Raw genomic sequence first — 27256 nt, forward strand, 5'->3', positions numbered from 1 at the left:
GACTCACCTCGCGCAAAGCCAATTGCCCAGCGTGCCTGGCTCATGGACTCATCATTGGCCCCTTCGGACTCTTTCCATCCCCACGTGAGGCTGCCGAATTGGATACACCTGCCACGAAATATCGCGAAATGTCCGGGACTCCGATCATGACTAGGATGTCAGCGCGCACGAACGAGAGAGCGGACATTCGCAGGCACAGCCCCATTCATCTCTCGTATTGAGCGTGGATATCAATTGATCCTGCATGTCGAAAGATCGACGGTCTCGGATTGACGGCAGCATAGTCATCTTCTTTTACTGCCGATTGCCCGCAAGGCCAGGGCACACGTGGTGACCGTTGTGACGCACGTCAGAACAGCTTCGTAGAGTCCTCTAGGAGTGTAATGACTCCTAAAAATGGCATCCAAGGGTTGCACAGATGTCTCATTTGACATTGATGTTGGTGGAGTTGATTGATGGCAGGCGAAAATGCCAACCTTGCCATGCCGATTGCCGACATGGACCAACTTGGCAGCAAGGGACGGAGAGGCGGCATGGAAGTCGGCTCTGGAGTGACACTGATGGGTTGCGAAAGACGTCGCAGCGCTTTCACGCAGCAATTATACTGCCAAAACTCGCTCATTGCTGCTCAAACCGGCGCAAAGCCCGCCAAGCCGTCATATTTGCACCAGACATATATGGGACAGCACAAGAAGACGACATCAACTTGACATCTTCCGTTCAGTGGCCATCAACGTCAGTCCATTCGAAACGCAGACTTCCTCGCTCTCATCAGTGATCATCAGTCGCCTCGCGCGTAAAGTTCCCTACCCGAGTCGACTATCGATCAATAGACACAATTCCCGCTCCACATCGGTACCCACCAGTTCACCATTTCGCAACCAAAAAAAGCTCCTCAAAGCCTTGGCCTGATCAACTCCCCCCAGCCTCATCGAAGACCAAATAAAGCACACACCTAACCACCCACAGCCAAGCACAAACAATCAACACCAAACCACAGCATCAGCCTCGTAATAATAATCAAACGGGAAGACGCATGAGCACGAGTCCATACAGACCTGCAGGATCGGAAACGGACGACAGCTGCGGACCGCAGCATTTTGACATCCCGGCCGGGCGGGCCCGCGCGTGAGCCCTGGCGATCCGTGCACCCGCCACTCCTAATTTCGGCTGTCGCTTTAATTTAGCGCCCGCGCTCTAACTCCAGCTGGGCAGCCAATGATGGCAAGGTGGTAATTTCCTTTCGTACCGGGGGACGGCGCGCCTTGATCATCTTATCTCTCGTATCGGGGGCCCGCTGGCGATGAGATGATGATGATGGAATGGAATACGAGGGCTGAGGGCTTCTGATCCATCGTCATCGCGTTTGTTTGTGCCCGTTGACGCAAGGCGCGTTTTTCGTTTCATCTTCGGCACATCATCATCTGGACAGCCATGTTCCACGTGCAGGGCCGTTTTCGTTGAATGTTAACGCCCGGCGGTCACACCTGCGTGAGGATTGTGTAAGCCGTACAGAGCCGTGTCATGAAGTGCGAACTGTCATTGAGAGGAGAAGGCGTGAGAACGGCAGCGAACGATCTGCTGCATGGTACGTTGTACACTACAGTACAATCATATCCCATGCGACGCGTCATATTCCTCTCTCCCCGTCAACCATTAGACATTATCACATCTGTCCACATCAATTCCCCTTCTTCAAACCACCTGCCCAAAGCCAATGATCACGAGCGTGCATAGAGTGCAGGACACCACGAGCAATCGTGCAGGGACCGCATGCGTCTCCGCGCCAGTCGAGTGAGAAGTCGACGACACAGTATAAGCGCTCGTCGTGCTGCTCCCGCGGCTCAACAAGCTGCTGTAGACGCTGGGAATCGGCAGACCGGTGGGGTCGGGCGACACGTCCGGCGTGACCAGCGTGTTGAGGGCGGGAAAGGCTGTCACGCTCACACCAGTTGGTGTAGTAGAAGCAGCTGGCGTGTTGGTGGAAGCGGAGGAGGAGAGTTCGACCGTGGTGGAGGCCGCTCTCTTCATGGCTCCCAGATGCGTAGGCATGGTGTGCTCATCTTCATTGCCCCAGCGGTCGAAGTTGAAGACCACATCTTGGGCGAGATCGGGTGACTGCTCCAGCAATGCATGGACGGTGATTGTCTCGATGACGACGGAGGTGTAGACGTAGGTGCAGATGGCGCCGTTGCATGTCACTGACATCGAACTTGTCATAGATGCTGGGGAGGGTGGTGAAGTTGCTGCCACAGAAGTAGTCGTCGGGCCAGTTACCATCGGTGAAGGGGTCACGAGGCTGGTCGTCGGCGTCGTCTGCGCGCTGGCAAGACTGGCACTTACAGAGCTGGCGGACAACGATGACAAGACGCTGAGCACAGAGCTTGTGGCAGTGAAGGAGCCTGTGGTGATGTGTGGCGTTGTGCCGGCAAGGGACATTGTAGGTGTGGTCGAACGTCCGTTGGCATTGCTCAAAATCGAGCTGACCGAGCTCGTCGAGACCGCGGGTGTAACGCTCGAGAGGCTGGAGGTGGATGTCGGAGCGGTGCCGGGAATGAGGGAATAGACGTTGAGGTAGTTGACCTCCCAGTATGTCTCGGTGAAGGCGCCGGGATTCAGAGCGACGAACTCGTTGCAAGATGACCAGCTCTATCGATTGGTTAGTATGGAGATCATTCGGTGGTAACACTTCCAAGCTCACATTTGTTGGATCAAGACTGAAGGACGAGTTAGCATGCATCGTGGAAGATCAGGTTCAGGGAATACCTACGGTGGACAGCCATCTGCTTGAAATGTTGGTCCAGCCCACGAGCCACAGAAATCGATATCGAACATCAGGCTGTGATTGGAGAAATAGGAGTCGATGTTGCAGCTGCCGGCGAAGTTTGCCATGGGGACGCCGAGGGCGCTGACGTCGGGGAAGGGCGATAGTAAGGTCGCGGGAATGGCGTTACGAGGGAAGAACCACATTCGAATTGCTGCTGAGGTCCATTCCATAGCATACACGCCGCCACCGGCTGCGTTGAACTCGGTGCCGGAGTTGAATGGGGAAGTGGCCTGGACGGTGCAGCCCTCGAAACCACCAGCGAACTGGGTATGGATCTGTCAGTAGTGAGACGGCACGTTGTGAACATCACGTACGCCGCAATTCGAAGAGAGAAGTGTGCCGGTTTCGTCGGCTGCCGCAACTGTACAGCCGGGCAAGGTATGCAGCGACATGAGATTGTCTGGGACTTGATTCACAAGCTCGATGATGTCGATTTCGCCTGTACGGAACGTCAACACACGCTCACGTTGAAGATACGGGGAGCGTACCGCTGCTCGGCCAGACTCCTGTTCCTCCCAAAGTCCAGAAAGAAGGCCAGGAGCCACAAGCTGCAACTGGCATGTGTGCCAAGTCGAGGACGAATAAGCCACGTGTGTATCGCTGGATGCTGGAGAGACGAATGCTAAGGCGGCCGAGGTTGGCGTCGGGGTCCAAGATCTGAGTGGTATCCACACCCCATGCGACGGTGGAGTCGGTGGTGGTGATCATGGAGAACTGCTCGGCGAAAGCTTGGTCGACATAGTGGACAAAGCCGAACGTGGGATCCCAGCTTGTCCTGGTGAGTGTCAGTGAGATGAAGCGGGCAGCAGGAGTAGAGGGACAGATCCGACCAGAAATTGAAGTTGTCGAGAAAGGTAGGACCGCCGAGGAAGGAGTCCTGGAGGGTGTAGTAGCCGGTTTGCGATTGAGCGAGGGATACGAGTGTGGCTGACAGGAGAAGCGCGATGGCCCTCATGGTGGAAGAATGAGAGAGCGTCTTGCGATGGAAAGGGACGAAAGGAGCGTGATGGAGGGATTGAAGGAAGGACAGAGGGTGGGTGGGATGAAATGAACGAGTGCCAGTTCCTGTGGCGATGAGGAAGATGAAAAGAGGATGGCGGAAGGGGATGAAAGAGAGCTGGGATCTCAACGGCAGCCAAACACGAGGTGCGCATGCCGTTGTGTCATGTCATTTTCAATCATGGCAAGAGCAGTCCATGTCGCGGCAGGTGCAGTCCGTACCCGGTGAGGTTGTCACGATGGCGCCTGGAAGATGCACGTGATATGTAGCGAATGCATGACGGGCTGCACGTGCTCATGTAGGCAACCTCTTTTAGGCAATCCGATCGAGGGCAATAATAACGAGACCGAGGACATTGTCGAGTTGAAGGAAACCGAGTCGCAGGGTAAAGGGTGTGCCAGCCAGAGGGCGACGTCGACGTGCAGTGGCTTTGACGCCCAAGCTCCTTTCTCCATCCCGAGCTTGCCTCGTCACGCGAATCAGCGAGGCCTGGTGACTTGTTTCTACATGGAGTGACATGAAGTCTCTCACAAGAGACGATGACTCGAGCGTACTGCAGGCGTATAAGTAGCGCGCAGGTCGCCCTCCGCTCCTTCCCTCTTCTGGAAGCCGCAGAGCCACGTCCAGCTAGACCAGCCATCTCAATGGCAGTTGGAACATGCAGAGGCAAAGCTTAACGGGCGTCTTCCCACCTCACCTTCCACCCAGGCGGCTCCCCTCGTCCGGCATCGTCGCAATATCGCCGTCCTGGAAAGTCATCATCATTAATCCTTTAGCCCTACGTGTAGTTTCGCGAGGATTATATACTAGGAAAGATGGAGCGGGTCAAAAGCGTCTTTCGACGGAACACGGAGAAGGGCCGCCGCAGCTCGGGACCCTACGTCACCGTTGTCGGACCCAATGGTTTGATTTATGAGCGACCTTTGCGCGCCGGCGAACAGGATGGACTACGTTCGCATGCGCACGATCCACAACATCCGCACCCGCATGAGGCACAGCATCCGCATGCCCACGACCCACAGCACCCCCGCGCGCACGACCCGCAACACCCCCATGCGCATGACGGACACCACCCTCACGCACATCCCCATCAGCATCCTCATCAGCATCCTCATGGAGGCACTCCAACCCATCAACAGCCTCCTCCTGTTCAGCCAACCAAACTCCCGCCCCAGCCTGGAGACGGGTCCGGCGCGACGACCGGAGGTCCTTCCGCCACCGCCACCGGCCAGCTTCAGATCCATTTGTACAACGATACCAACTCGAGCAATGTCTATGCATACATAAGTAAGTATCATTTCTCCCTCATTAAACCCCGCATCTAACATCCACAACAGCCGGCCAGGCTATCAACCAAGGCAACGCCCTGTTTCTACTGTCCGCCGACGGCCACACTCCCTACTACCCGGCTAGTCCATCAAGCACAAACCAAAGACTCACTCAAAACGTCTCCATTCCCCTCGGCGCGCCGGGAAACACAGTGTACTGCACCATCCCCAACCTCGCCGGCGGTCGAATCTGGTTCTCCATCGGCGCCCCGCTCGTCTTCGCCGTCAACCCCGGCCCCGGCCTCGTCGAGCCCTCCATCTTCAACCAAAGCGACCCCAACGTCGGCACCACCTTCGGCTTCGCAGAATTCACGTTTAACAGCGCGCAAGTCTTCGCGAATATCAGCTACGTCGACTTTGTGGGCCTGCCGGTCGCGTTGACGTTGACAGACACCAGCGGCACCACGCAGCACGTCTCCGGCATACCAGCCAACGGCCTTCAGTCGATCGCGAATGGCCTGCGACAGCAGACGGCGCAGGATGGGCAGCGCTGGAGCTCGTTGATTGTGAATTCGAGCAACGGCCAGCTGCTGCGCATCCTCAGCCCCAATTCCGGCATCTTGTTGAATCCTTCCTGGTTTGCGAATTACTATGCCAACTACGTCAATCAGGTTTACGGGAAATACACCGGTCAGAACTTAATTGTCGATACGCAAGCGCAATGGGGGGACGTGAATGGTGTGTCGAACGGCTCGGGCATTAGTTTTGGGGCAGGCGGCAATTTCACCAAGCCGTCCACGGGGGATATCTTCAGCTGCGCGTCAGGCCCCTTCGCTACTGGCCAGAATGCCGAGACGAACACCATCATCCCACGTCTGGCGGCAGCGTTCAATCGCAGCACGCTGTTGTTGACCAACTCGATCCCGGATGGAGCTGGACCTAGCCAATATTATCAAAACCCCGTCACGAATGTAAGTGACCTCCTACTTTCCAAAAACCAGCCGCAGTACTGACTTCAATATCCAGCACTATGCACGCATCGTCCATGCCGCAAACCTCGACGGCCAGGGCTACACCTTCCCCTACGACGACGTGACGCCCACCGGCGGCGTGCCGCAAGAGGGCGCGGTGTTCAGCTACGCGCCCACGCTACTGCTTGTATCTGTAGGCGGGAATCACGCCTACGCCTAACGAATGCTTATGCTTCAGCAACGCGAAAGAAGAAGTGGGCGGTACATATGCTTTATTCCGAGTTCTCCGCAATCCCACCCTTATGACACCTACGCTAATACAATGATCGTCCAAAAGAGAGAAAGACAGCCGTGCGTGTTCAAGCAAGAGTTCCCCCATCTCAGCGCACCTATCTTTCACGATGACAAGTCGCCAGGTAAGCATCAACATCAATCTTCATGACCCGCCTCATCAATCTCCTCCTTCAGCTCCGCACACTCCCTCCTCAACTCCCCAATATCCGCCTTCAACCTGTGCAACTCCGCCTTGCAATTCCTCTTCTTCACCCCAAACTCCGAAATCATCTCGTTCAAGCGCGCAATCTTCTTCCTCAGTTCCGCAATTTTCCTCCCTTTCATGCCCTCCTCTTCATCAGACTCATCACTTGCTCCATCCCCAGTAGTCGCAGGCCCGGCCCCATTCTCCAGCAAGCGACGACTCTCATTCTCCCCAGCGCTTCCACCCGTCATCACCCGCTCCGAACTCTCGTGACATCCACTCGGCTCAAGTACCCTCACAGCCTCAGCAAGACTGATAACATCCTCCTCCCCACTCTGCGTCGTCGTCAACGTCCCCTCAGAACAAGCAGGATCAGCAAACGGATTCGGCACCTCCGCCTCCAGAACCCGTCCACTTCGATGTCGACTTCGTTGTCGCTGTCGTTCACTTCCACCCTCTCGCGACCTTTCCCGCCCATGCTGATGATCACGGGATGGGACCTTCGTAAGCTGATGATCGCTTCCTTCGCCGTCCGTCACGGCTTCGGGGGGCAAGAGCTCGTGATCGTCTCCTGAGAGGGCGCGTCGGTGTCGGGATCTGTGGGTGCGCAGGACGTCAGCTGGGGGCCCGCGGTGGAGGAGGGCTTTGAGGCGTTTGAGGACGGCGGTGGGTTTGGGCATTTTTTGGGCTGGTTTGTGTTGATGATTATTAGATTGGGTTGTTGGGAGGTGGTGAGGAAAGGCGATGTAGTAGGGCGAAGCGAAGTCTTGAGAAGATGCGAAGTCCTTTTCAAGGTGGCTTATATGGAAGGGAGTGTTTGGGGAGTGAATGTGTGGTGACAATGGGACAGCTTGTTTGGAGGCAGAGAGAAAGGGAAGTGAGGTTTGTACAAACACAAACTCTTCTAGAGCAGACAAGGGGGTTTGCATGGGAGTCGGTGATTGTTGTGCAACCTGCATACAACAGATGTGACGTGAATCAAACATGATAGCGGATTGCTCCATATCTCTTGATCCTCACCACGCTTGCTCCGTGAACGCCAGCCTGATCTTCCAACCATGAGATGGCCTCCAGCCTCCGACTCCAAACGCAAACGCAAACGCAAACGCAAACATCCGAAGCAGCAACCACCGCCCCAGCCACGAGCAATCACTGCAACATCTCATCCCTGAAATGCTTCTGAAAGTTCGCCCGCTTCTCATTGCCCGCCCGGCGGCGATTATCTGCCCGCTCCGCCCTCTTCAAAGCCCGCTTCTCCGCAGTGCGCACCTCCTTCTTCTTCGCGTCGCTGACGCCCACCATGCCGAGGCCGCCATTAGCGCGAGAAACAATTTGCCTGCCGCGGCCGGAGCCTTCGGTTTGCTGGTCGTCTTCCTCGTCGTCGGCGTCGGAATCGTGTCGAGCATCTTCGATGGTGCGTTGACGTTCTGCGCGTTCCTCGGGAGTGGGGTAGTTGCGGAGATTTTGTCGGAAGTAGGGTCGGAGGCTGCGATGCCCTGCTGTCCTTCCAGATGGGAGATGGAGTTCGTACTCGTCGTGGTAGACAGCCAGCGGTGTTGATGGAGATTGTAAGCCGCCGCTCTTGTGGGTCTTGGGCTTCGGTCTTCGCTCTGGAATGGAGGGGACGGATGTGATTTCGTCGGTTGGAACGGAGGAGACGGTGCTATCGCTTTCCCACCCTTCGTCGTCTTCGTCGGGCATGTCCACGTCTTCTCCTTGTTCGTTTGTCATAGTAGTCTTCACATCTCGTTTGACCCCTAGGCTCACACCGCCGCTCGTCTCCTCGTCTGTATCCTCCTCTTCCTCGTCGTCTGAGTAGGTTGAGCGGAAGTCGTAGAAGTCGCCAATTTCCATTTGCTCGTCTTCGGTGGAGTAGGCAATCATGCAATGCCCTCGATCTCGCATGTGCGTTTGGACGCCAGAGCCGGTGTGGAACAATTTGTGACAGTACAGACATTCGTGCAGTACAAGGACAGTCTCGGAGAGGTAGTTGATGAGGCCAGGGAGGTCGACGAGGAATTCCCGTTCGGGGATGAACAGACCGTGTTGTCGAGACATGTGAACAAGGTTGAGGTCGATGTTTGGGGAGATGTAGTTGCAGAAGAGACACTGGTCGACGTTGGCGTGGTGCTCTTCTTCGTCATCATTCGAATCCGCGGCGGCCACTAGAGGATGGTCCTTATGATGAACGGCGGCTGAGGGCGTCGGTCTGCCCGGTCGAGCGGACAACGGATCTTGTACATCGTCCAGGCCAACATCTTTGATCCCGTCCACCACATCTTCAAACTCTGCTTCGGCCGTCGGGTCTACGGAATCTCCTTGCATTGTGCTCTCCGTAGTTGTGCTCGCGTTCTCCATCGGGTCGCCAAGAGAGAAAGTAGAATCGACCAGACTCTCTGTCTCATTGCCCGCCTTGGCGTCCAGTCTCGCTGTGAGCAGGCGATGCTTTTGACTTCCCAAATGATTGACGTAGGCATTTTGAGAAAAGTATGTCTTCTCACAAGCTTCACATCGCTTTTCGAAGCTGGCGCGGGCAGCTGTGGCGGCGGCAGAGGCTTTGTTCGCAAGCACTTTCTCGGCGAAGATCTCGGAGGCTAGAGGGGGGAGAGAGGCGACGCGACGCTTGAGATTATATCTATGCCAGTCTCTGTTCACTGATTAGCTACGATTGAACAGGATGAGCGGGTATTGTGGCGCAACTCACGATTGCATGTGTGTTCTCTGCAAATCGGATGCGCGAAAGGCGACTTGGCAGGTGTTGCAGGTGAAGGGATGAGACGAGCCGTTCGGCACGGTCGCCGGTGCTTGGACGAGGGTCGCCATGTTTCTCACGACGTACTGGGTTGTTGAGGTGATTGTTCTGACTTGAAGAGACGGGAAGATCGAGCGCAGTCAGATATTTCGACGGGAGGCGTCGAAAACTTGGGATTTAGTCAGCGAGAGATATGACGCATTTGGCGGGGTCTAACTGTTTTGGGAAGGAGGTCTGCGGACTGCTTCTGATCAATTGAACACTCACTATTACTCACTAACAACGTGCCAAGATGGCGATTGCGAGGCCCTAGCAAGATCTTGATGCACAGTTCTCCATAGCCTTTCAAGAGTTGAAGCACAGATTACTCCAGCATATACTGCCGCCAAAATGCAGGGTTTCGTACGTTCCGTCCCTACGATGCATCAGAACGCGTCCACTAACCGCGTGCATCACGACAGAACATGGGCCGTTATATACCGCCCGAACTCGAAGGCACGACAAGCGGCAACAAGCTCCACCAGCGCCGCGCGCCCGGCACCTTACGCAGAGACGGCACGCAAACAGTACGTTTCGAAATGCCCTTCGCCGTGTGGTGCCATACCTGCCAACCGCACGCCATCATCGGGCAAGGCGTGCGATTCAACGCGGAGAAGAAGAAGGTGGGCTACTACCACAGCACGCCTATCTGGAATTTCCGAATCAAACACGCGGCTTGTGGTGGTTGGTTGGAGGTTCGGACGGATCCGAAGAATACGCGATATGAGGTTGTATCGGGCGGGAAGGCGAGGGATCATGGGGATGATGGGGATCGGATGCGGGAGGGGGAGGGTGGGTTGCCAATTTTGACGCCTGAGGAGAGGGAGAAGAGGAGGGAGGATGCTTTTGCTGTGTTGGAGGGGAGGGTTGAGGAGAAAGAAGCTGTGAAGGATAATACGAAGAGGATTGAAGAGTTGTATCGAAGTCGTGAGAGGGATTGGGATGATCCGTGGAGTGTCAATAGGCGGATGAGGGACTCCTTTCGACAGGAGAGGAAGAAGTTGAAGAAGGAAGATGAGGCGGATGAGGCGTTGAGGGAAAGGCTGGGAACGAATATTGATTTGTTGCCAGAGACCGAGGAGGATGCAAGACGAGCACGGTTGATTGACTTCGAGCCCGCGAACCGAGACGACGGTGCAGACTCCAAGGCTATGTTTGAACCCTCCACCAAAGCCCATCGCCAAGATGCACCGCGGAAGAGGCCTGTGAAGCCCACGAAGGAACAACGAGCCGACATTCTGCGCAAACAGCTTCTCAACAACACCCGTGCGGCGATGAACCCCTTCAACAGCACACGATAACACGACTACCACAATCCCACCCTCCCGAATTTGCAGCGTTCGAGCGTGTTTGCTTTACGATACCCACTTTGCACGCATTTAGCGCGGCAAAGAATTCATCATTGAGCCCTTCGAGGTATACTAGCTCATTTGCTCTTTGTCGACCCTCCTATGAAGTGCTTCACGCAAGCAAGTGTTGTGTGACAAACAGTAAGTCAGACAACAAACTGGTTGTCTTGCATCTTTCCTGGGTCAAACGGGATTTTAGTATCTCTTTACTGGTACCGTCTCTGGCAAACTGAGACCTTCACTCCGGTTTGCCATCATCTCTTTGTCCATCTGAAGCATGATGCAGGTCTTTTGGAAGACCATATCATCCCCAACTCTACTATATGAATGGCCCTTCTCCTTCCTTCAATACCACGATCCAAACAATTCATTCTCACAAGCTCAGACGTCAAGATGCCCTGGCATCTAGTGTACTGCTTTGACGAACCCAGACCCAATACCATCCGCGATTCCGACAAAGGCAAAAAAGGGCACCATGGAAACGCCAAACACAAACATGCCGGTGGTATGTGCGGCTTGGGTGGAGGCGGGGTGGAAAAGCAAGACTGATATGCCCAAACAGCTCTGGTGAAGAAGGGTGACAACGACAAGGCCAGCAGTCACGGCGGGCACCACGTTCATGCCAAGAAGCACAACGAGCCGGATCTTTGCGGGTTCAAAGAACTCAAGAAGGCGCTGAGCGACGCAAAGAAGGAGAAGGAGATGGTGGAGCAGCGCATGGCCAAAGCGCAGGGGTACACGGAGTTCAAGGTGAGTGCCAAGCTGATGTCTCCCTGTATATCTCTGAGTCTTTCAGCGGCTGCTAATGTTTCTCATGGATAGGTTTGGAAGCGCGAGGCTGAAGAGCTGGACAAGAAGATCAGCTGGTACAGACGCGAGGCTGAGCAGGAGTTCCGCAAGATTGTGGAAGAGGACTGATCAACGGATTTGCGGCATTTGAGCGTGGTTTGAGGATTTGCTACAAGCAGTGGTGGACATCTCGAATTTGTGCGTGATCATGTCGATTCAGCTCTAGAAGTGGTTGTTGCGCAGTCTTTATACATCTTGTCCTCGTCAGCTTCTCTCCATCCTTCCACGTGCTCGGCGGGTTTAGCGCCAACGCCAACGGATCGGCGCTCCACCGGCCCGCCCCTTCATTTTCCCCCGAGCCCGTTGTGACGTCGACAACCGAAAACACACAAAAACACAATTAACCTCCGCGCCATCTTCACCGCTCCATTCCAGCAGTGCACATTCTTCAGTTCGAAGACCGAGCGCAGCGGCCGGCAATCGATCATAATGGACCTCCTCAGATTAGAGCAGCAGCGGCAAACACTGGAAGACAACCTCCAGAAGCTGCGCCAGTCTCTCAAGCACTGGCAAATCTGGGAAGCCGAATACGAAGGCTTGAAGGAGGAGATTCAGACCGCGGGCGCCGAACCATCTGTTTCACAACTCGAGGAACTGGCCAAGTCGTATAATGGCGAGCTGGTCACGGAAAAGGAAATTCGTGAAATTGTCCGACTTGAGACGGGCTCCGATCCGAGGTCTGCGCAGCAAATCATCGGCCTCATCGAGCGACGGCAGGAGTATGTGCAGAAGAATATCGACACTGTACAAAGACAGTTCTTCGATGCGGAGGCGAAAGCAGAGGAACTTGCCTTCGCAGCGGCGAACTCGACAGCTAGCGAAGGGACTGGTTTGCCACTGACGGAGATCCACGAAGAACTAGACGAGGATGGAAACGTGATCTCCAGCCATCTCAGCCAACCCGAGCAAACGACTGCGGATCTTGTCGCCTCGCTGCGAAAAGCCGGTTTGAAAGACGGCGACTTCGAGGGCATCGCCTCCGCTGCTCAGCCGAAAACGGAGGATTTGAAGCCCGCCATCACCAATCTCAGTCCTCTGATTACATCTCATCCTATTCACGTGGAGAAGCGCACAAACTCCGACACTCCTATGTCACGCACGAGCAGCAGCGGTGCTGAGGATCTGGAGCGGCCTTCATCCCGCAAGAAATCGGTCTCGTTCACCGCCGATACCAAGCCGCCCGAGGAGCGACCAAGGACCCTCTCTCAAGAAGGCAGGAAATCTGTTTCATTCGCCGAAAAGGTCGCGGTCATGCCCGCTGCACCTCCACCGGACAGCCGATCTGTCTCCTTCTCGCCCAATGTAGAAGAGATCCCCCCTCAGCCCCTCGGACCACCGTCGCCAGATGTGCGGCCAGGAAACACCCAAGACGCTTCGCAAACTTCTGGCGTCGCTTCAAAAGCAGTGGTCGATGTTCCAAATCAGAACGGGACAGACGAAGTTGCGGTGGACGACGCACCCGTGATACCAACCACCGACTCCCCCGAAGATGCTCGCCTCCGCCGAGAAATGCTGGAATACCACCTAAACGAAGTGGGCAACGTTGTCGCCCAAATAGATCTAGATGAAGGCGACATGGACATGGAGGACGACGAAGACGACGGTAGCTCCTTCTTCACCTCCTCGGAGTACCGTGACGACGATAACGATAACAATGACGAAGACACCCCCTACACCACTGGACACTCCGAATCCGAAGAAAGCGAAGACGAATTCGGCCGCTTGAAAGGAGGCGTTATTACACCAGAGTACCGGGAACAAATGGAAGCGCTGCAACGTAGACTGATTGGCAATCTCGGCCCCGAACCCAAAGACGAAGAGATGGCTAGCGCCGCCAGCTCTGCACCCGACCCCAAGGACGTGCGAAGGCTGGTTATTCGCGACAAGCGCCACTCGACTTCCAGCGCCAGTTCAGACAACAGTGAAAAGAAAGGTGCCGGGAAGAAGCGCGTGAGCTTCGCAGACGCGCTGGACGTGGCGGAAGCCCCAGGGTCGCCGCCTCTGAAAGCCCAGAAAGTGCTAGAAGGCGAGAACGTCGCGCCCGTGGCGAGCAGCGTGCTCGAGCGGACAACAGCAACATCCCATTCCCTTCCGCCAAACGCAATGCCGGCATCAAGCATTCCAAAGAGCGCGCGCGCCGCGCCTATCATCGATGACTCTCCCACTCAAGCCGGCTCATCTGCTCTCGACGACGACGATGACGATCGTCCATCCGGCCCACCAGGAAAGACGATCGCCGACACATTAACAGAGCGTACGCCATCTTCGAGAACCGCAGTGGCCCCGGGAGCAGACGAGGGAGATCCAATCCTGGAGCGCCGCGAGCTGGCTACAGAGTACTACCGGCGCCGCAACGACTTCATCCGGCAGCAAGGCGGCTTCAAAGCGACTTCTGACGAGAGCGAAGGGTTGGGCGAGCTGATGGAGGAGCGGCCTGACGGGCAGGTGAAGAAGGTCAGTCGGTTCAAGGCTGCGAGGATTCAGCCGCTGTAGGTAGGAGTCGCTGCGACGACTGGGTAGTAAGAAGAGCGCGCCGCTTTTGATTCATCACTTTTCCTTATTCTCAATGTCGGTGGTTGTTGCCATTGGACTGCTTCTCCAAGTGGTGCGGCTTTGTACTTCTCCATGCTGCTGCGAACCGCCTTACAAGCTGGTCCTAGATTGATGATACTGAGGACTCTCTGACACCGTATCTGACGTACGCTCCACAGATGCGAGTGATTGAATACACCCTCACATCCCTACTTGCGAAGCGGGTGGTACCATGGCACGTGTGATTTGCAAGATTTGTACATCACTGCACAGCTTTCGCCGGCCTTGAGATAAAGAGCATCTGCAGTCTTCTAGCTAGATATACAAGTGTCTGTTCGTGCCGCACAACAGGGCGAAGTAGAGTGTAGAATCCGACATGAACCCATCAATGCCGATCAAAAGGGACCATCCCACGGCGCCACGCTATGCACCGCGGAAAAAAAGGAAACAACGCCTCGCAAACCCTCCCCTCAAAATGCCAGATGTATGCCTCCTCTTCATTGCTCACATCGCCCTCACGCCGCTATCCGCCCTTCACTCCCCTCCCCCTGCCCAGGCGGCGGCGGCGGCAACTGCAACCTCGTATTCTCCGCCATCATGCGCTGGAACCCGATTCCCACGCCCTCGATCACCGCCAACAGGATTGCACACCCGATCGCTCCGTTGCGAATTGCGCGCGGGCCGCCGCGCACCGCGAGCGAGCCGCCGGTGAAGAAGCCGGCGATGATGGCGTTCCAGGGGTCTTCTTTTCGCCGCACGCCTTTGACGGCGCAGTCGAAGGTGCTGAACAGGCCGCCCCAGACGCCGAAGTTGCCGCCTAGCACGGGCGCGCGGGCTTTGATTGCTGTGAGGGCTGTGGGGGAAGAGAATGGTGTTAGTTTCGTGGATTCGTGGTGGAGGGATGGAGGGGACGTACAGCCTACGAGACGTTCGTTGTAGGGGCTGTTTCGGAAGCCTTTGATGCCGTGCCAGACTGCGCCGCCTATTGCCTGTTGTGCTCATACCTCGTCAGCGAGGGCCTCTGCATGATTAGATGCGGATGGAAAACACGTACGCCCATGGAAAAGGCACCGCCGAAATCTGATAATGCCACCCACGGACATGGGTCTCGGGAATGGTCGAGGCCATGGCCTTCGTGGTCGCCCATCGTGGCGGGGGCGGTGGAGTGGACAGGAACGGGCTGTGAGGGCAGCGGCGGATGGGCGATGAGCTCACGCTGGCTGTGGGTGATGTCGTGGCTGATGGACGTAGGGGATAGGTCGGGATCGAGGATGCTCGAAAAAAAAGAGTTCTGGTGATGCGACGTCAAGTCTTGCGCGCAAGCTTTCGCCCGACGCCTGCGCGGGAGTTGCCGAAGACCCCCGAGATTTGCCCGCAATAGTTATGCACGTGCCCGACCTCACTTGTTGTCTACGGCATGGCTTATAAATGAGGTCATCTGTCCTCATCGAACTTCTTCTGCTTGCTTCTCGTGTCTCGCCAAGATGTCTCGTCTTGCTCAGCACAAGACGTCTCCCATCACCAAACGCGAGGTGCGAATAGGAGATGCCCAAGATGGTAAGTCGCTTCTCGCCTTCTTGACTCGAGAGCTCCATCAACATCTAACACAGCCATCTACAGAAGTCTGCCCAGTATGCAAGAGCAGCCGCTACCTCACCCCCTCCCTCCGCTTCCTTATCAACCCGGAATGCTACCACAAAATGTGCGAGAGCTGCGTGGACCGCATCTTCTCCCATGGCCCGGCGCAGTGTCCCATCCCCGGCTGCCGCAAAACGCTCCGCAAAGCTCGCTTCCGAGCCCAGCGATTCGAAGACCTGCAAGTCGAGCGGGAAGTCGACATTCGGCGACGCGTGGCGGCGGTCTTCAACAGGCGGGAAGAGGAGTTTGAAACGCTGCACGACTACAACAACTACTTGAATGAAGTGGAGGACATCACGTTCAACTTGATCAACCAGATTGACATCGAGGAGACGAATCGGCGGTTTGAGGAGTATGAGAAGATGCACGAGCAGGAGATTCTGGAGAACGCGAGTTTGGAGGAGAGGGAGAAGGTGGCGTTTCGGGACGCGAAGAAGGCGGAACGTGACCTGGCGAAGGAGAGGCGTGACCTGGCTCGCAAGGAAGAGGAGGAGGAAAAGAAAGAAGCAGAGGAGAACAAGCGCGATGTGCTGAATCGCCTCGCAGCCGGCCAGGATGCGGAGAAAGTCACGAAGCAAGGGCAGCAGGTGACCTTAAAGAAACGCATGGATCGCCAGGCTGCGGCAGAGAGGCAGCGACTGTTGCATTTGTCCGATGCCCGCAACGGAAGCTCCAGTTTGATCAGAGGGTTGAAGGCGAAGGTGAAAGCCGAGCCCGAGGCTCCTATCGATCCGTTTGGCGGTTTGAAGGTGGAGACAAAGTACTTTTCCGTCCAGGACGACTACGTCTGGGCGGGCGTGCAGGAGACCAAGGCGGATGTGTTGATGGGGGCTGGTGGGTACGATGTGCGAGAGTTCACGACCAGGGCGCTGTGTGATGCGTTCTCGGGTTTGGGCGTGTTTATTGGCGAGGACAGTGCGGAGCGGGAGAGGATTGGGGTGGATGAGAAGGCCGTGGGCACCATCACCGCCGAGCGAGGAGTGAAGAGGATGGAGGCTGCATCGTGACTTTGTTAATGGTATGGAGTTTGGTGGTGTTGTCGTTGAGATACCCCATATAGTTGGAAATGCATAACATGATCTTTGCTGCATCCTTCGTCTCGTTGTAAATCGGTGTGGGCTGGTAGTAATGTGGTCGATACCTTGCAAATCCGTCAGTCTCGCTGACCGACTGGAAAGATCCAGCTGGTCGGAAATGCGTTAGCAACCTGAGTATTCATCTCACCACACCATCGTGATTCACAGAGTCTACTTAGCATAATCAGACGCCACACAGCATGATCGTAGTCCTATATCCCATATCGAACGAGCAATGTAGACAAGTGACGGCGCAGCCTTGGACCTCCATCTCGTCCCCAAACCTAAACCCTAACCCTAGCGGCTCGAAAAACTTCCAGCAACGACAAGACACCAAACCTGTCGATGCAATTTACCATTCGCGAGAATTGAGCGCTCGACATGGCACGAAGGAGAGCCGTATAAATCGAGCCCAGGAAACCCAGTCACCCAAGCACCGCAAAAGCCGCGGAATATGGCGACCACGTCCGCACCACCCATCCTCTCCACGCCATCGGAGCACGTCTTTCACGATCCTACTGCGTCCACAACGGAACTGAAAGAGTCGAAGTTGTCCGAAGAGGAGCTGTACATTCAATATGAGATCCCAAGAACGATTCGCGAGATCAGGGATGGGAGGTGGAAGAGGATTGCGCTGCAGTTCCCCGACGAAATGCTGGTGGATGCCCCGAGGGTGTTTGAGAGGTTGAGGGATGGGTTGGCAAGAGAGAGGGCAGAGTCGAGACGGCAGAAGGCAGGGAGGAATGGTGTTGAGGCTATTGGGAGTGGTGTGGATGCGGTGAAGCTGGAGGACGAGACACAACAATCCACGCGAGAGGCAGACTCGGATGAAGCGGAAGAGAAACTCACCATCCTCGCCGACACGTCTTACGGCGCCTGCTGCGTCGACGAGATCGCAGCCGAGCATGTGGATGCCGATGTGGTGGTGCACTATGGTCGATCATGTCTCTCGCCCACCGCTCGTCTACCCGTGATATATGTCTTCACTCCGCAACCACTGAACATGGCGCGCGCAATAGCAGACTTCAAAGCCACGTACCCCGACCTCGACGACAGGGTGTGCTTAATGGCCGACATACCGTACCACCATCATGTCGAGACTCTCTACCAAAAGCTGCGCGGCGAAGGCTACACCAACCTGTTCCCTACTGAAATCCAGCACGACCCATCCTCGCTTCTCCCCAACCGCTCAATCCCCCCCTCCGCCAAAGAAAACGCCGAAAACCTGAAAGAGTACTCCATCTACCACATCTCCACACCCCCAACACCGCTCCTCCTAACACTCACCTCCCGCGTCCGCAACATCCACATCCACTCAACCTCCGCAGACACCTCAGAAGCCCCAAGGACAACAATCGCCCTGCTCCGCCGCCGCTACGCAGCCCTGCAATCCCTCCCCAGCACCCCGACAATCGGCATCCTGATCAACACGCTCAGCGTGCGCTCTTACTTGTCAGCCCTCACGCATCTCCAGTCCCTGCTCGCCTCGCACGGCAAGAAAGCGTACACCTTCGTAGTGGGCAAAGTGAACGTCGCCAAACTTGCGAATTTTAGCGAGATTGGCGCGTGGGTCGTTATCAGTTGCTGGGAGAGTAGTCTGCTCGAGGGGCTTGGGGGCGACTTCATGGCGCCTGTCGTGACGCCTTTTGAATTGGAGGTTGCGTTGAAGGGCGAAGGGAGTAGAGTTTGGGGCGGAGAGTGGGAGGCAGACTTCGGAAGTCTCCTCAAAAACGACGGACTGGTGAATGGAAGCGCTCATAATCCAGGAGAAACAGCCTCATCAGAAGCGAACTGGGCCGACGATCCCTCAGACGACGAAGAACCCACGTTCGATCTTCGCACTGGCCGCTACGTAAGTCGCTCGCGGCCCATGGGCAAGCCTCGCGCCGTTGATCCCTCCACCACCGGCGCAGCAGCCCCAGCACCTCCGAGCTCTGCTCTTGTGCAAAGAGCAAAGGGAGACGTGGCGGTGATTAACGGCGTGCTCTCGCCCGGCGCCGAGTTCCTGCGAGAAAAGAGGACGTGGACGGGTCTCGGGAGCGATTACGAGATTGCGTATGAGCGGGACGAGGAGGGGAAGATTCGCGGGGCGGCGATGGAAGTGGGGAGGAGTGGAGTTGCGAAGGGTTATGACATGTAGGTAAAGGAAATCGAATGGAATGAAAGATTCCCCTGTTAATCTGTGCGCGACCGCTCTGGCCTCCCATGCAAGTTGTAGATCGAATGCAGCATATCACGGTCAACAGCGGTGGATGATGATCGTCTTCATACATGTAAGCAATGAATGGAACAGCGTATATGAGTTTCTCAAACGAGTGCTTGCTTTATACATTATCTCGAGAGAAGTCAAGGACCCTTGGAATCCAACCCCTGGCCCATCAACCGCAACCCCTCGCACACACACCAATTGACGCCGGGGACCTGGCCTAAAGCCGCCTGTCAGACAGAACGACAATAGCCCAGTCCCACGACCGCCGCCTCATGAGCAAGACACGACACCGCCGACAGATACCACCCCGTCGCCATGGCTGGGAGCGAGCCGAAGCAAGCTACAACCAACCCGGCAACAAGGCGGCCAAAGTCAAGGCAGTGCGGTCCGCTGAGGTCGCGCGGTCGCTTCTCGTAGTCATCGCATGGTGGTTGTGTTCGGGGCGTTGGCGACGAGCGCAGGGCCGTCATCCGCGGGGAGACCATAGGTTATTCGTCTCATCGTCGGCGTCGTAATTCATTTCATCGTAGGTCCGCCCAGAACGCCGAAATCAAACCCAGACCCTGAGAATGCAAAAGAAACCACTTCCTACTCCTCCACGACTTCCTCCTCCCACGCCCCCGAGGGCTCCTCCACGTCCTCCCCGCCTGCCCCAGTGGGCTCCTTGCCATCCGTCTCTCCCGCCCAGAAACGAGCGGCACTCATCTTCATTCCCTCCACCACATCGTAAAGAGCGTACACCTGGTCGCTGCGCTGCTCGATCAGCTTGGTGAGGAGGTCCATGGTTGCTTTGGTCTCGATGCGCTTGTGCTTCTCGGCGCCGGGGTGCACCTCGTTGTAGATGCACTGCTCGTTGACAAGCTTGGACTTGAGATCCGTAATTTCGGCCTCCAGCTCCTCAATGACGGCTCTGAGCGCAATGCGAGGCGGCATCGAGGGCCGCAAAGTGTGGAAGGTGAGCTCTGTGGGCTCTGCTTCACCCTCCGATTCGTGCAGGTATTCCGAGGGATATTCGGAAAGCTCCTTGCGTTGATGGTCCGAAAGAGCGTATTCAGAGAATTCTCTGCATTGGTGGTGCGAAAGAGCGGGTTGAGACTGTGCGCTGCCTTGATGGCCTGAAGGCGTGGATTCGGACAGTGCATTGCTTTGATGGTCTGAATGAGCGGGTTCAGGCTTGGTTTTGCCTTGACGGCCAGAAAGAGTGTCTGATTGATTGCGAGGAAGGCGCTCCTCGGAGGTTTGCGCCGATGCCGACTGAAGCTGTGATTGATAGTCGGAGGAGTGTTCGGCTTCGTACGCGGACATCTGAAATTCAGAGTCCCCGTCCATTGATGGCTCAACGTCATGAATAAGGACGGTGTCCTTATCGTCCGTCGTGGTCATGATGTGCTCGGTGGGCATGCGCGAGTCGTCGGATGTGTGCGGCGACTGAACGCGAACGGTCTTCGAGACTTTGTTAAAGTCGATGAGGTTTCCAGAGACGGTGCCGTCCGCCGCATTCGTAGCCTCCTTCATGCTTGACTTGCGAGGCAGGGATTGCTGGGCCGGCTTCTCCTTGCCGGAAGCCTGGCGAGAGCTGGTGCCGATTCTACCGGCCGCTTGATCGTCCTCAAGCACGCTACGCAGGCCCACCATCTCGTTGGGGTTCACGAAGCTGAAGCCGGTGAGGTTCTCCGTACCATCCTCGTGTGGCACCGGCACCAGCCGACCCCCCAGCTGCTTCGGATCAACGTAGCTGAAGTTCATGACGTCCTCCGAAACGGTGCGAGGCTTCGAAACGGTGGGGTTTGGTTCAGCATTGGTGAGCTTCTTCGTGCCGTCCTCCTGTGGAGCCGGCAAAGGCAGCCCCGCGGACCGCTTCCAAGAAGCGTAGCTGAAGTTGATGAGGTTGATCGAGCTGGAATCGTGGAGTTTCTCCGAGTTGCAAGGAAGGGGGTTCTCCGAAAACCAGCTGTCCTTGCGCTCAGTGTCGCCCTCGGCGTAAATCGAGAGCGATGTGTCGCGGTCGATGTCCACCAAGGGCTGACGAGTGTGTGATTCTGATGGGAGAGTGAAGATGCCATGGGCCAAAAGGTGAGACACGGAGCGGGTGGGCGGCGCGTTCCTGTTCACCCGGTTCTGGGTCACTTGTTTGAGGATCCTCTTTTCGTGCCGCTCGTCAACAGCTGGCGTGAGGGGCTTGGGCTTGGACTTCCTCCCACCGAACACGGGAGCCGGCTTCTTCGGGCTCTCGCTCGGGGCGCGCTTCTTCGGGCTCTCGCTCAGGGTGCGCTTCCTCGGGCTCTCACTCGGGGTGCGCTTCTTGGGAAGTTCGGCGCCACTCGGGGCGCGCGACTTGGGCGTGTCGGCGCCGCTCGTGGCGCGAGACTTGAGCGTGCCAACTCCGCTCGTGGCGCGAGACTTGGGCGTGGCGACTCCTGCATTTGTGTTCATCGCTTCGGCAACGTGGGCTTGGGCAGCCATCGCCTGGAGCTTCATCTTTCTAAGATAAGTCATGCTGTCCATGCGGATGCCTTGCTCGGGGTCGTTGTGGTCCCAAACTGATGAATACGTTGACATCTTCTTAGAAACGTCGTCGTCGATTGCATCAGTCGACACTGCGCGGGAATGGTCTTCGGCTTCTGGCACATCTTGGCCTTCCTTGCGGATGTCTGCTGCCGCATGGCGATCTTCCGAGCCGGTTGCTGCGGATGTCGTGCGGCCATTCGGATTGGGCTCTAGTGCACGATCACCATTGTCGCCGGCCTCTGTGGCCGATACGCAATGAGGATGTGCGGGGTGGGGTGCTTCTTCGCGTGCTTCGCCGGCTGTGGCTTGCCGTTCACGCGACTGCCTGCGCTCGAGCTCTGCAGCTTTGATTCGACGTTCCAATGCTTCGGTGCGCTCGTTGAAGAAGTCACCCTGGTCGCCGACAATCTTCTGTGTCACGCCCAGGGTGTGCGTGAAGGTTTCCAGAACGCTGAGGGCTTTTGAGCAAGACAGGGCGGTTTCATAGGCGTTGCCCTCGAACTTGACGGTTGCCTGACGGAGAATCTTATTCTCCATCTTCATCGCCTGGAACTCGGCCCGGAAGGATTCCATTTGGGCGGCGATCTGGTCCTTCTCCCTGGCGAGGTCCAGGAGAGCGGCCTCGGAGGCACGGGCATTGCGATCTCCGCGCTCGGTGGCAGCGCGGAGAGCGACCTGGAGGTCACGCCTCTCCTTTTCCCATTCCGCCAAAGAAAATTGGCCGGGGCTGCCCTCGCGGGCCTTCCCCGAGCTGCTGCTGCTGCCGCCGCCGCCGCCGCTGCGCTGGCTGCCGCTGCGGCTGCGCTGGTGGCGTTGGCGGAGATCCGCCACGTGGCCGCGCAGATCTTGGAGGTTGCCAGCCTGGGCAGCGACCTGGGCATATGATTGCTGGACGGACTCCATGTGGGATTTATGGGCGTCCAACTGCATCTCGTTCAAACGGTTCTTAACCAGCATGAGCGACTCGTAGATTGCAGCTTCGGTGTCGTCGAGCTTGACCTCATTGACAGGCTCATGCTTGGGAACTGCATGAGGAGGCGTGGAGTTCGACGAGAAGCGCGAGCTGGACTTGCGGCTGCCGCCAGTGCCGTTCAGGCGGTGGATAGTTGAGACCAGCTTGGTGACGTCAAGGTGCCCAGAGAGATCGCGCGAGTTGGAGATGTTGGAGGGGATGCGGAGGCCTGGCTTGGGGATGGAGGCAGCGGTGTCTTCCTCGGGCTCCGGGACGGACGCGTAGGAGTGGTCCGAGTCTCCGGCAAGGTCCTCGGGAGGGAGGACAGGACCAGGCTTGAAACGGGAGCTGTTGAGGGCGGGGCGAGAGTTCTTGAGGCCACGGCCCCAAGAGGTAGTGAAGTCCATGATGCCTTTTTCGCGGGCGGCATGGGCGGACTCGGAAGTAAGGTCGGGGCCGGTACTAGAGGCGGAACGTGTTAGCATTGAAGTCGATCATGGGAGGAGAGGCAACATACTTTTCGGCGACCTTATTGAACAGGGAGGAGCGTTCTCCGGCAGAGGCCATCTTGAACAGTGAAGAGCTTCATAAGGACTGGACTGAAGATGGAATTGGCTTTGGGAACTGAAAATCTGTCAGTAAGGAGGAAGCTGCAGCAGGGGAACTGGGACGCGCAAACCTGAAGGACGCGGATTGAAGGCGGCGAGAAGCTTGGGAGCTGGGGAAATTCGGGTTGGAATTGAGCTTGGGGGTTTGAATTGAGCTTTGGTGAACAATTGGGATCTTTCTGAAGGCTTTGGTGCTTGCTGGTTGGGGCTTGCTTGCTTGAGAAAGGTGAAGGAAAAAGAGAAAAGTTGGGGGGAAAGAGAGTAAACAAGTATAAACAGCGGGCGCGTCAAACGCGTGGCTCGTGCACCACCAACCACGGCAAAAGTCGCGCGTCGGTCAAAAGTCGCGGTATGCTGACCATCTCCTCCGCTGCTGCTCGCCCATCTTGGACAAATCTTTGACTCACGTTTCCTTCGCTTTCTTTGCCCCAACTGGGAACTGTTGTCAGGGAAACATGCTCAATCTGGTCGAGTGACGTGATTGCGCCCTCTCGCGTTTGGTGCACCGCCAAATGTTGAAATCACGTGCGCCACGCGTTGCTCTACGATGACCATTGACTTTCCACAACTATGGCCGACGAAACGCCCCCGCGGCAGATGTCGCTGATACCATACCCATACCAAAATGGACAAATCGTCCTGTACGTTGAATCTACATGTTCTTCATCCCCGAATGTCAGCTGATTCGCGCAGTCGTCAGGGCAATTCGGTCGTTGTTCTAGATGCCAATTCTAGGCAGCTTTCAGTCCGGCGCGATGTCGACCATTCGATGGAGCTTTCCGAATGTCCATATTGCCACAGACCACTACATGACGACTCACCAACCGAAGCATCGGGCAGTCGCAGCCACTCGGACTCGGCTTTCAACTCGGGCGATCGCTTTATCAGCCCGGAGTATTTTCAAAGGCTTGCCGAGAGCCAACGCGGGTCGCCTTCCGGCTCTCCAGGACCAGCGACTCCCAGTGTCCGAGCCTTCCAACCTGCCCTCCGTTCTGGACACTCGCGAGATGTGAGTGGCGCTCAGGGGCCACCTACCGGAGCGGAATTCATTGGAAGTGAACCTTCTATCTCAGCACGACAGCGGATCAGCCAGTCCGCCTTCAGCCCTGGATATTTCAAGAAGTTCTTCACCGAGCTACGAGTCCTGGGCAAAGGCGGGAATGGCGTTGTGCTCCTTGTCGAGCATGTTATTGACGGATTTGCCCTCGGCGAGTTCGCATGCAAGCGTATACCAGTTGGTGACGATCATGACTGGCTCGAGAAAGTGCTGCAAGAAGTCAGGACATTGCGAAGAGTTACGCATGAAAATCTCATCACCTATCATTTCGTCTGGTTGGAAGAACATCAGCCTTCCAAGTTCGGTCCCAAGATTCCCTGCCTGTGGATGTTGCAAGACTACTGCAATGGCGGTGATCTGCATGCATACGTGATGGGTTCGGGACGGGAAGATCCTACTCTCACGGAGAAGCAGAAGCAGAAGCTGAGACGAGCATCTCGATCGGATCTGGAGCCAGTGACGAACCTTCGGGGGCCCAGCGGACTAAGCCTGGACGAGATCTTCTCCTTTTTCAAGGACATCACCTCTGGCCTCAATCACCTCCACATGAAGAAGTATATTCACAGGGACCTAAAGCCGTCCAATTGCCTTCTCCATCTGGATGGCAACAATCGACCCAAAGTTGTCATTTCCGACTTCGGTGAAGTGCAAGCAGCCGGTGCCCAGCGTGGCTCCACTGGCGCGACAGGCACGATCTCCTACTGCGCGCCGGAAGTCTTGCAAAAGAGCCCGGTGGATGGCACTTTCGGGAGCTTCACCACCAAGTCCGACATCTTCTCTCTCGGGATGATCGTGTACTTCATGTGCTTTGGCAGGCTACCATACAACAACGCGGACAACATCAACGAGGAAAACGAGGATCTGGACGAACTTCGGGCCGAAATCACCAAATGGCCCGGCTTCGACGACCAGCTCAGAGCTCGATCGGATCTGCCCGAAAAGCTGTACAAATACCTCAAACGTCTGCTGAGCGTCGACCCCAATCAGCGCCCGAGCACCAGCGACATCCTGGAGAGCATCAATACCGGCATCGCGGACATGGCGTCTTCCATAGTGGAAGAAAGCAACGGACGAGTCTCATCTGTTGATTCTCCGAAGATCCGGCCGTCTAATGCACGCAAGCAGCCTCCCCTCCTCCATCGACCTTCGGGTTTGCAACGACAAACATCGGTCGACACGGTGCGTGCCCGCAGCGAGAGCAAATCGCAGAGCCACAGCCGACACACGAGTCCAGTCGAAGGCTCGGTAATCAAGCGACCAAGGGACATCGACATCGACATCTCTTCGCGACCAAGTTCTCCGGCGCAGAAAAGCCCGCAACTGATGCTCCCGCCTCCGCCACCGTCGACTACAGACAAGATCCTGAACACTCTGCGTGCGCCGACGGCACTCTCAATCATGAGGTGTCTGATCTTCCTCGCGAAGCTTTGCTCCCTACTGCTCCCCTGCTCTCCGTACGCCGTCAACGCCTGGGTGCTGTATCCACTCCTCGGCCTCGCGGCGCTCGAAATGGTTCTGCCGAACTTTGCTTTCAGGAGGTCTGTGTTGCTCCTCGGCCTTCACTTGGCGCTTTTGAGTGTGGCGTTGCAGCGGGGGCGTTTGTGTCAGAGAGTTACTGTGCTGTGGAAGGATCTTTAATTGATATTGTGATTACGTAGCGTGGTGTCCGGTGCAGGTCGATGAGGTTGCAAGCGTTGTCTATTGCCGGTTTCTTTTATGAAGCAAGCTCGTTCATCTGGTCAAACCTGAATCGAGTCTTGTACATGTACGATGACGACAGTGATATATACTACAAGTAAGTGTATGTTCCTTCAGGGCCCTGATGTTGTTCATGTTCCCATCGTGACTGTACCCTAGGGTATATGTGCTTTGCGTCGGGTGCTTCCTTCGGCTTAGGGTTGGGGTTCAAGTAGGGAGACGAAGAATCAGACTCACTATTGTCTATTTTCTTTATTGTTTGATACTGATCTGAATCGTAAGCAATCTACGGTAATCCTAGACAAATCCTGGAGTTGTCCGTCTGCCCTAGCGTACGCAACAACGCGAGTGCGGAAAAAGCTGTCGCATCCGCCGACGTCGGAGACCATTTCTCACCTGCAGCCTGATCAGCCCTGCATCAAGAAGTGGATCGCAGGGTATAAGAATAGAAATCCTTCTCCATCTGCGGCGACATTAACAAAGGTATTTATCTCCCCACAGAAACTCTCCGCGGCAGTTCAAACACAACCCAAAACTCATACTACACGGAAAAATGCCATCAACCTACACCCAAGGCTACGACGCCGCCACTCTCGCATCGCACCAATCCCGCTCCGCGGAGGCGCAGGCAGATTACTTGATCCCGCACATCAAACCGCACTTCCGCATCCTCGACATCGGCTGCGGGCCCGGGACGATAACCTGCGACTTCGCCAAGTACGTGCCGCAGGGGAGCGTGACGGGCGTGGACTTTAGCGAAGAAGTGCTTGCGCAGGCGCGCGCGGAAGCCGAGCGGAGAGGCGTGGGCACGACCATCCACTTCCAGCCCGCGAGCGCGCTCGAGTTACCGTTTGAGGAGGGGAGTTTCGACGTCGTGCATTGCCATGCTTTGCTCGTGCATGTCCCCCACGCCGCCGAGGCGGTGAAGGAGATGCGGAGAGTATGTAAGACTGGAGGCATTGTAGCCGCACGAGAGCCAGTCTGGGACACGACGGTGATCCATCCGCATAACCCACTTTTAGAGAAGTGGAAAGTAGTCGGTGCACGACTGAAAGTATTAGAGAGCGCAGAACCGGACGCCGGAAAGTACTTGGCGGAATGGGCGATTGCGGCGGGCTTCGAGTGGGACAAGGTCAAGGTGTCGTGCAATGTGCTGGAGTACTCCGGATCTTCGGCGCAATGGTGGGGGGAGTTGACTGCGAAGAGGGCGCGGAGCGAGCTGTATGCGCGAGCCATCAAGGCAGAGCTGATGACTGAGGAGGAGGTTGAGCAGGTCGCTGCTGCTTATGCGGCTTGGGGGAGGAATCTCAGAGGTGGGCCGATCTGGGCGATGATGCATATGAGGTTGCTGGCGGTGAAGTAGAGATGGTAGTTGTTGGATAATGCCTCGTTGATACGATGATAGTTACCTGCAGTACGATTTCAAAGGGTTTGACCGACACAAA

The 27256-nt window shown here is 56.3% G+C and overlaps 12 protein-coding genes across 12 annotated transcripts; 8 read left to right on the forward strand and 4 right to left on the reverse strand.

The window, feature by feature from the left end:
• Nucleotides 1-1236: 1236 nt before the first annotated feature.
• BDY17DRAFT_159319 (concanavalin A-like lectin/glucanase domain-containing protein) lies at nt 1237-3921 on the reverse strand. The gene is made up of 6 exons (XM_033729697.1): nt 3658-3921; nt 3316-3602; nt 3142-3266; nt 2771-3090; nt 2702-2717; nt 1237-2649 (listed from the first exon to the last, which is right to left on the reverse strand). The coding sequence occupies exons 1-6, from the start codon at nt 3780-3782 to the stop codon at nt 1696-1698; spliced, it is 1827 nt and encodes a 608-aa protein (XP_033588975.1). The 5' UTR covers nt 3783-3921; the 3' UTR covers nt 1237-1695.
• Nucleotides 3922-4642: 721 nt separating this feature from the next.
• Nucleotides 4643-6286, forward strand: BDY17DRAFT_252343 (uncharacterized protein; the record flags this gene model as incomplete). The annotated part of the gene is made up of 3 exons (XM_033731248.1): nt 4643-5114; nt 5165-6066; nt 6122-6286. 3 exons carry the CDS (start codon nt 4643-4645, stop codon nt 6284-6286), a joined length of 1539 nt encoding a protein of 512 aa, XP_033588976.1.
• A 15-nt stretch (nt 6287-6301) lies between these two features.
• On the reverse strand, nt 6302-7666 carry BDY17DRAFT_159379 (uncharacterized protein). Its single transcript, XM_033729698.1, has one exon. The coding sequence runs from the start codon at nt 7546-7548 to the stop codon at nt 6496-6498; it is 1053 nt and encodes a 350-aa protein (XP_033588977.1). The 5' UTR covers nt 7549-7666; the 3' UTR covers nt 6302-6495.
• Nucleotides 7667-7693: 27 nt separating this feature from the next.
• On the reverse strand, nt 7694-9367 carry BDY17DRAFT_317106 (C2H2 type zinc-finger-domain-containing protein; the record flags this gene model as incomplete). The annotated part of the gene is made up of 2 exons (XM_033736066.1): nt 7694-9191; nt 9249-9367. The coding sequence occupies 2 exons, from the start codon at nt 9365-9367 to the stop codon at nt 7694-7696; spliced, it is 1617 nt and encodes a 538-aa protein (XP_033588978.1).
• Nucleotides 9368-9562: 195 nt separating this feature from the next.
• On the forward strand, nt 9563-10347 carry BDY17DRAFT_266767 (CWC16 protein; the record flags this gene model as incomplete). The annotated part of the gene is made up of 2 exons (XM_033731906.1): nt 9563-9698; nt 9758-10347. Coding segments are annotated over exons 1-2 (600 nt in total), but the record flags the coding sequence as incomplete, so codon positions are not given.
• Nucleotides 10348-11077: 730 nt separating this feature from the next.
• BDY17DRAFT_324696 (uncharacterized protein) lies at nt 11078-11602 on the forward strand (the record flags this gene model as incomplete). The annotated part of the gene is made up of 3 exons (XM_033737248.1): nt 11078-11189; nt 11247-11434; nt 11507-11602. 3 exons carry the CDS (start codon nt 11078-11080, stop codon nt 11600-11602), a joined length of 396 nt encoding a protein of 131 aa, XP_033588980.1.
• Nucleotides 11603-11862: 260 nt separating this feature from the next.
• BDY17DRAFT_298482 (Prefoldin subunit-domain-containing protein) lies at nt 11863-14109 on the forward strand. The gene has a single exon (XM_033733744.1). It carries the CDS (start codon nt 11963-11965, stop codon nt 14024-14026), a length of 2064 nt encoding a protein of 687 aa, XP_033588981.1. The 5' UTR covers nt 11863-11962; the 3' UTR covers nt 14027-14109.
• A 208-nt stretch (nt 14110-14317) lies between these two features.
• On the reverse strand, nt 14318-15418 carry BDY17DRAFT_298485 (Tim17/Tim22/Tim23/Pmp24 family-domain-containing protein). Its single transcript, XM_033733745.1, has 3 exons — nt 15120-15418; nt 14982-15054; nt 14318-14918 (listed from the first exon to the last, which is right to left on the reverse strand). The coding sequence occupies exons 1-3, from the start codon at nt 15210-15212 to the stop codon at nt 14581-14583; spliced, it is 504 nt and encodes a 167-aa protein (XP_033588982.1). The 5' UTR covers nt 15213-15418; the 3' UTR covers nt 14318-14580.
• Nucleotides 15419-15486: 68 nt separating this feature from the next.
• BDY17DRAFT_298486 (CDK-activating kinase assembly factor MAT1-domain-containing protein) lies at nt 15487-17002 on the forward strand. The gene is made up of 2 exons (XM_033733746.1): nt 15487-15622; nt 15686-17002. The coding sequence occupies exons 1-2, from the start codon at nt 15550-15552 to the stop codon at nt 16708-16710; spliced, it is 1098 nt and encodes a 365-aa protein (XP_033588983.1). The 5' UTR covers nt 15487-15549; the 3' UTR covers nt 16711-17002.
• A 108-nt stretch (nt 17003-17110) lies between these two features.
• Nucleotides 17111-19070, forward strand: BDY17DRAFT_298488 (diphthamide biosynthesis protein-like protein). The gene has a single exon (XM_033733747.1). The coding sequence runs from the start codon at nt 17234-17236 to the stop codon at nt 18917-18919; it is 1686 nt and encodes a 561-aa protein (XP_033588984.1). The 5' UTR covers nt 17111-17233; the 3' UTR covers nt 18920-19070.
• Nucleotides 19071-23463: 4393 nt separating this feature from the next.
• On the forward strand, nt 23464-26239 carry BDY17DRAFT_354021 (Ca2+/calmodulin-dependent protein kinase). The gene is made up of 2 exons (XM_033738244.1): nt 23464-23697; nt 23750-26239. Exons 1-2 carry the CDS (start codon nt 23627-23629, stop codon nt 25749-25751), a joined length of 2073 nt encoding a protein of 690 aa, XP_033588985.1. The 5' UTR covers nt 23464-23626; the 3' UTR covers nt 25752-26239.
• Nucleotides 26240-26298: 59 nt separating this feature from the next.
• Nucleotides 26299-27243, forward strand: BDY17DRAFT_298494 (putative ubiE/COQ5 methyltransferase). Its single transcript, XM_033733748.1, has one exon. The coding sequence runs from the start codon at nt 26365-26367 to the stop codon at nt 27172-27174; it is 810 nt and encodes a 269-aa protein (XP_033588986.1). The 5' UTR covers nt 26299-26364; the 3' UTR covers nt 27175-27243.
• The last annotated feature ends 13 nt before the right edge of the window (nt 27244-27256 follow it).

The sequence above is a fragment of the Neohortaea acidophila genome (genome assembly GCF_010093505.1).
Source record: "Neohortaea acidophila strain CBS 113389 unplaced genomic scaffold BDY17scaffold_6, whole genome shotgun sequence".
Lineage (NCBI taxonomy): Eukaryota > Fungi > Ascomycota > Dothideomycetes > Mycosphaerellales > Teratosphaeriaceae > Neohortaea > Neohortaea acidophila.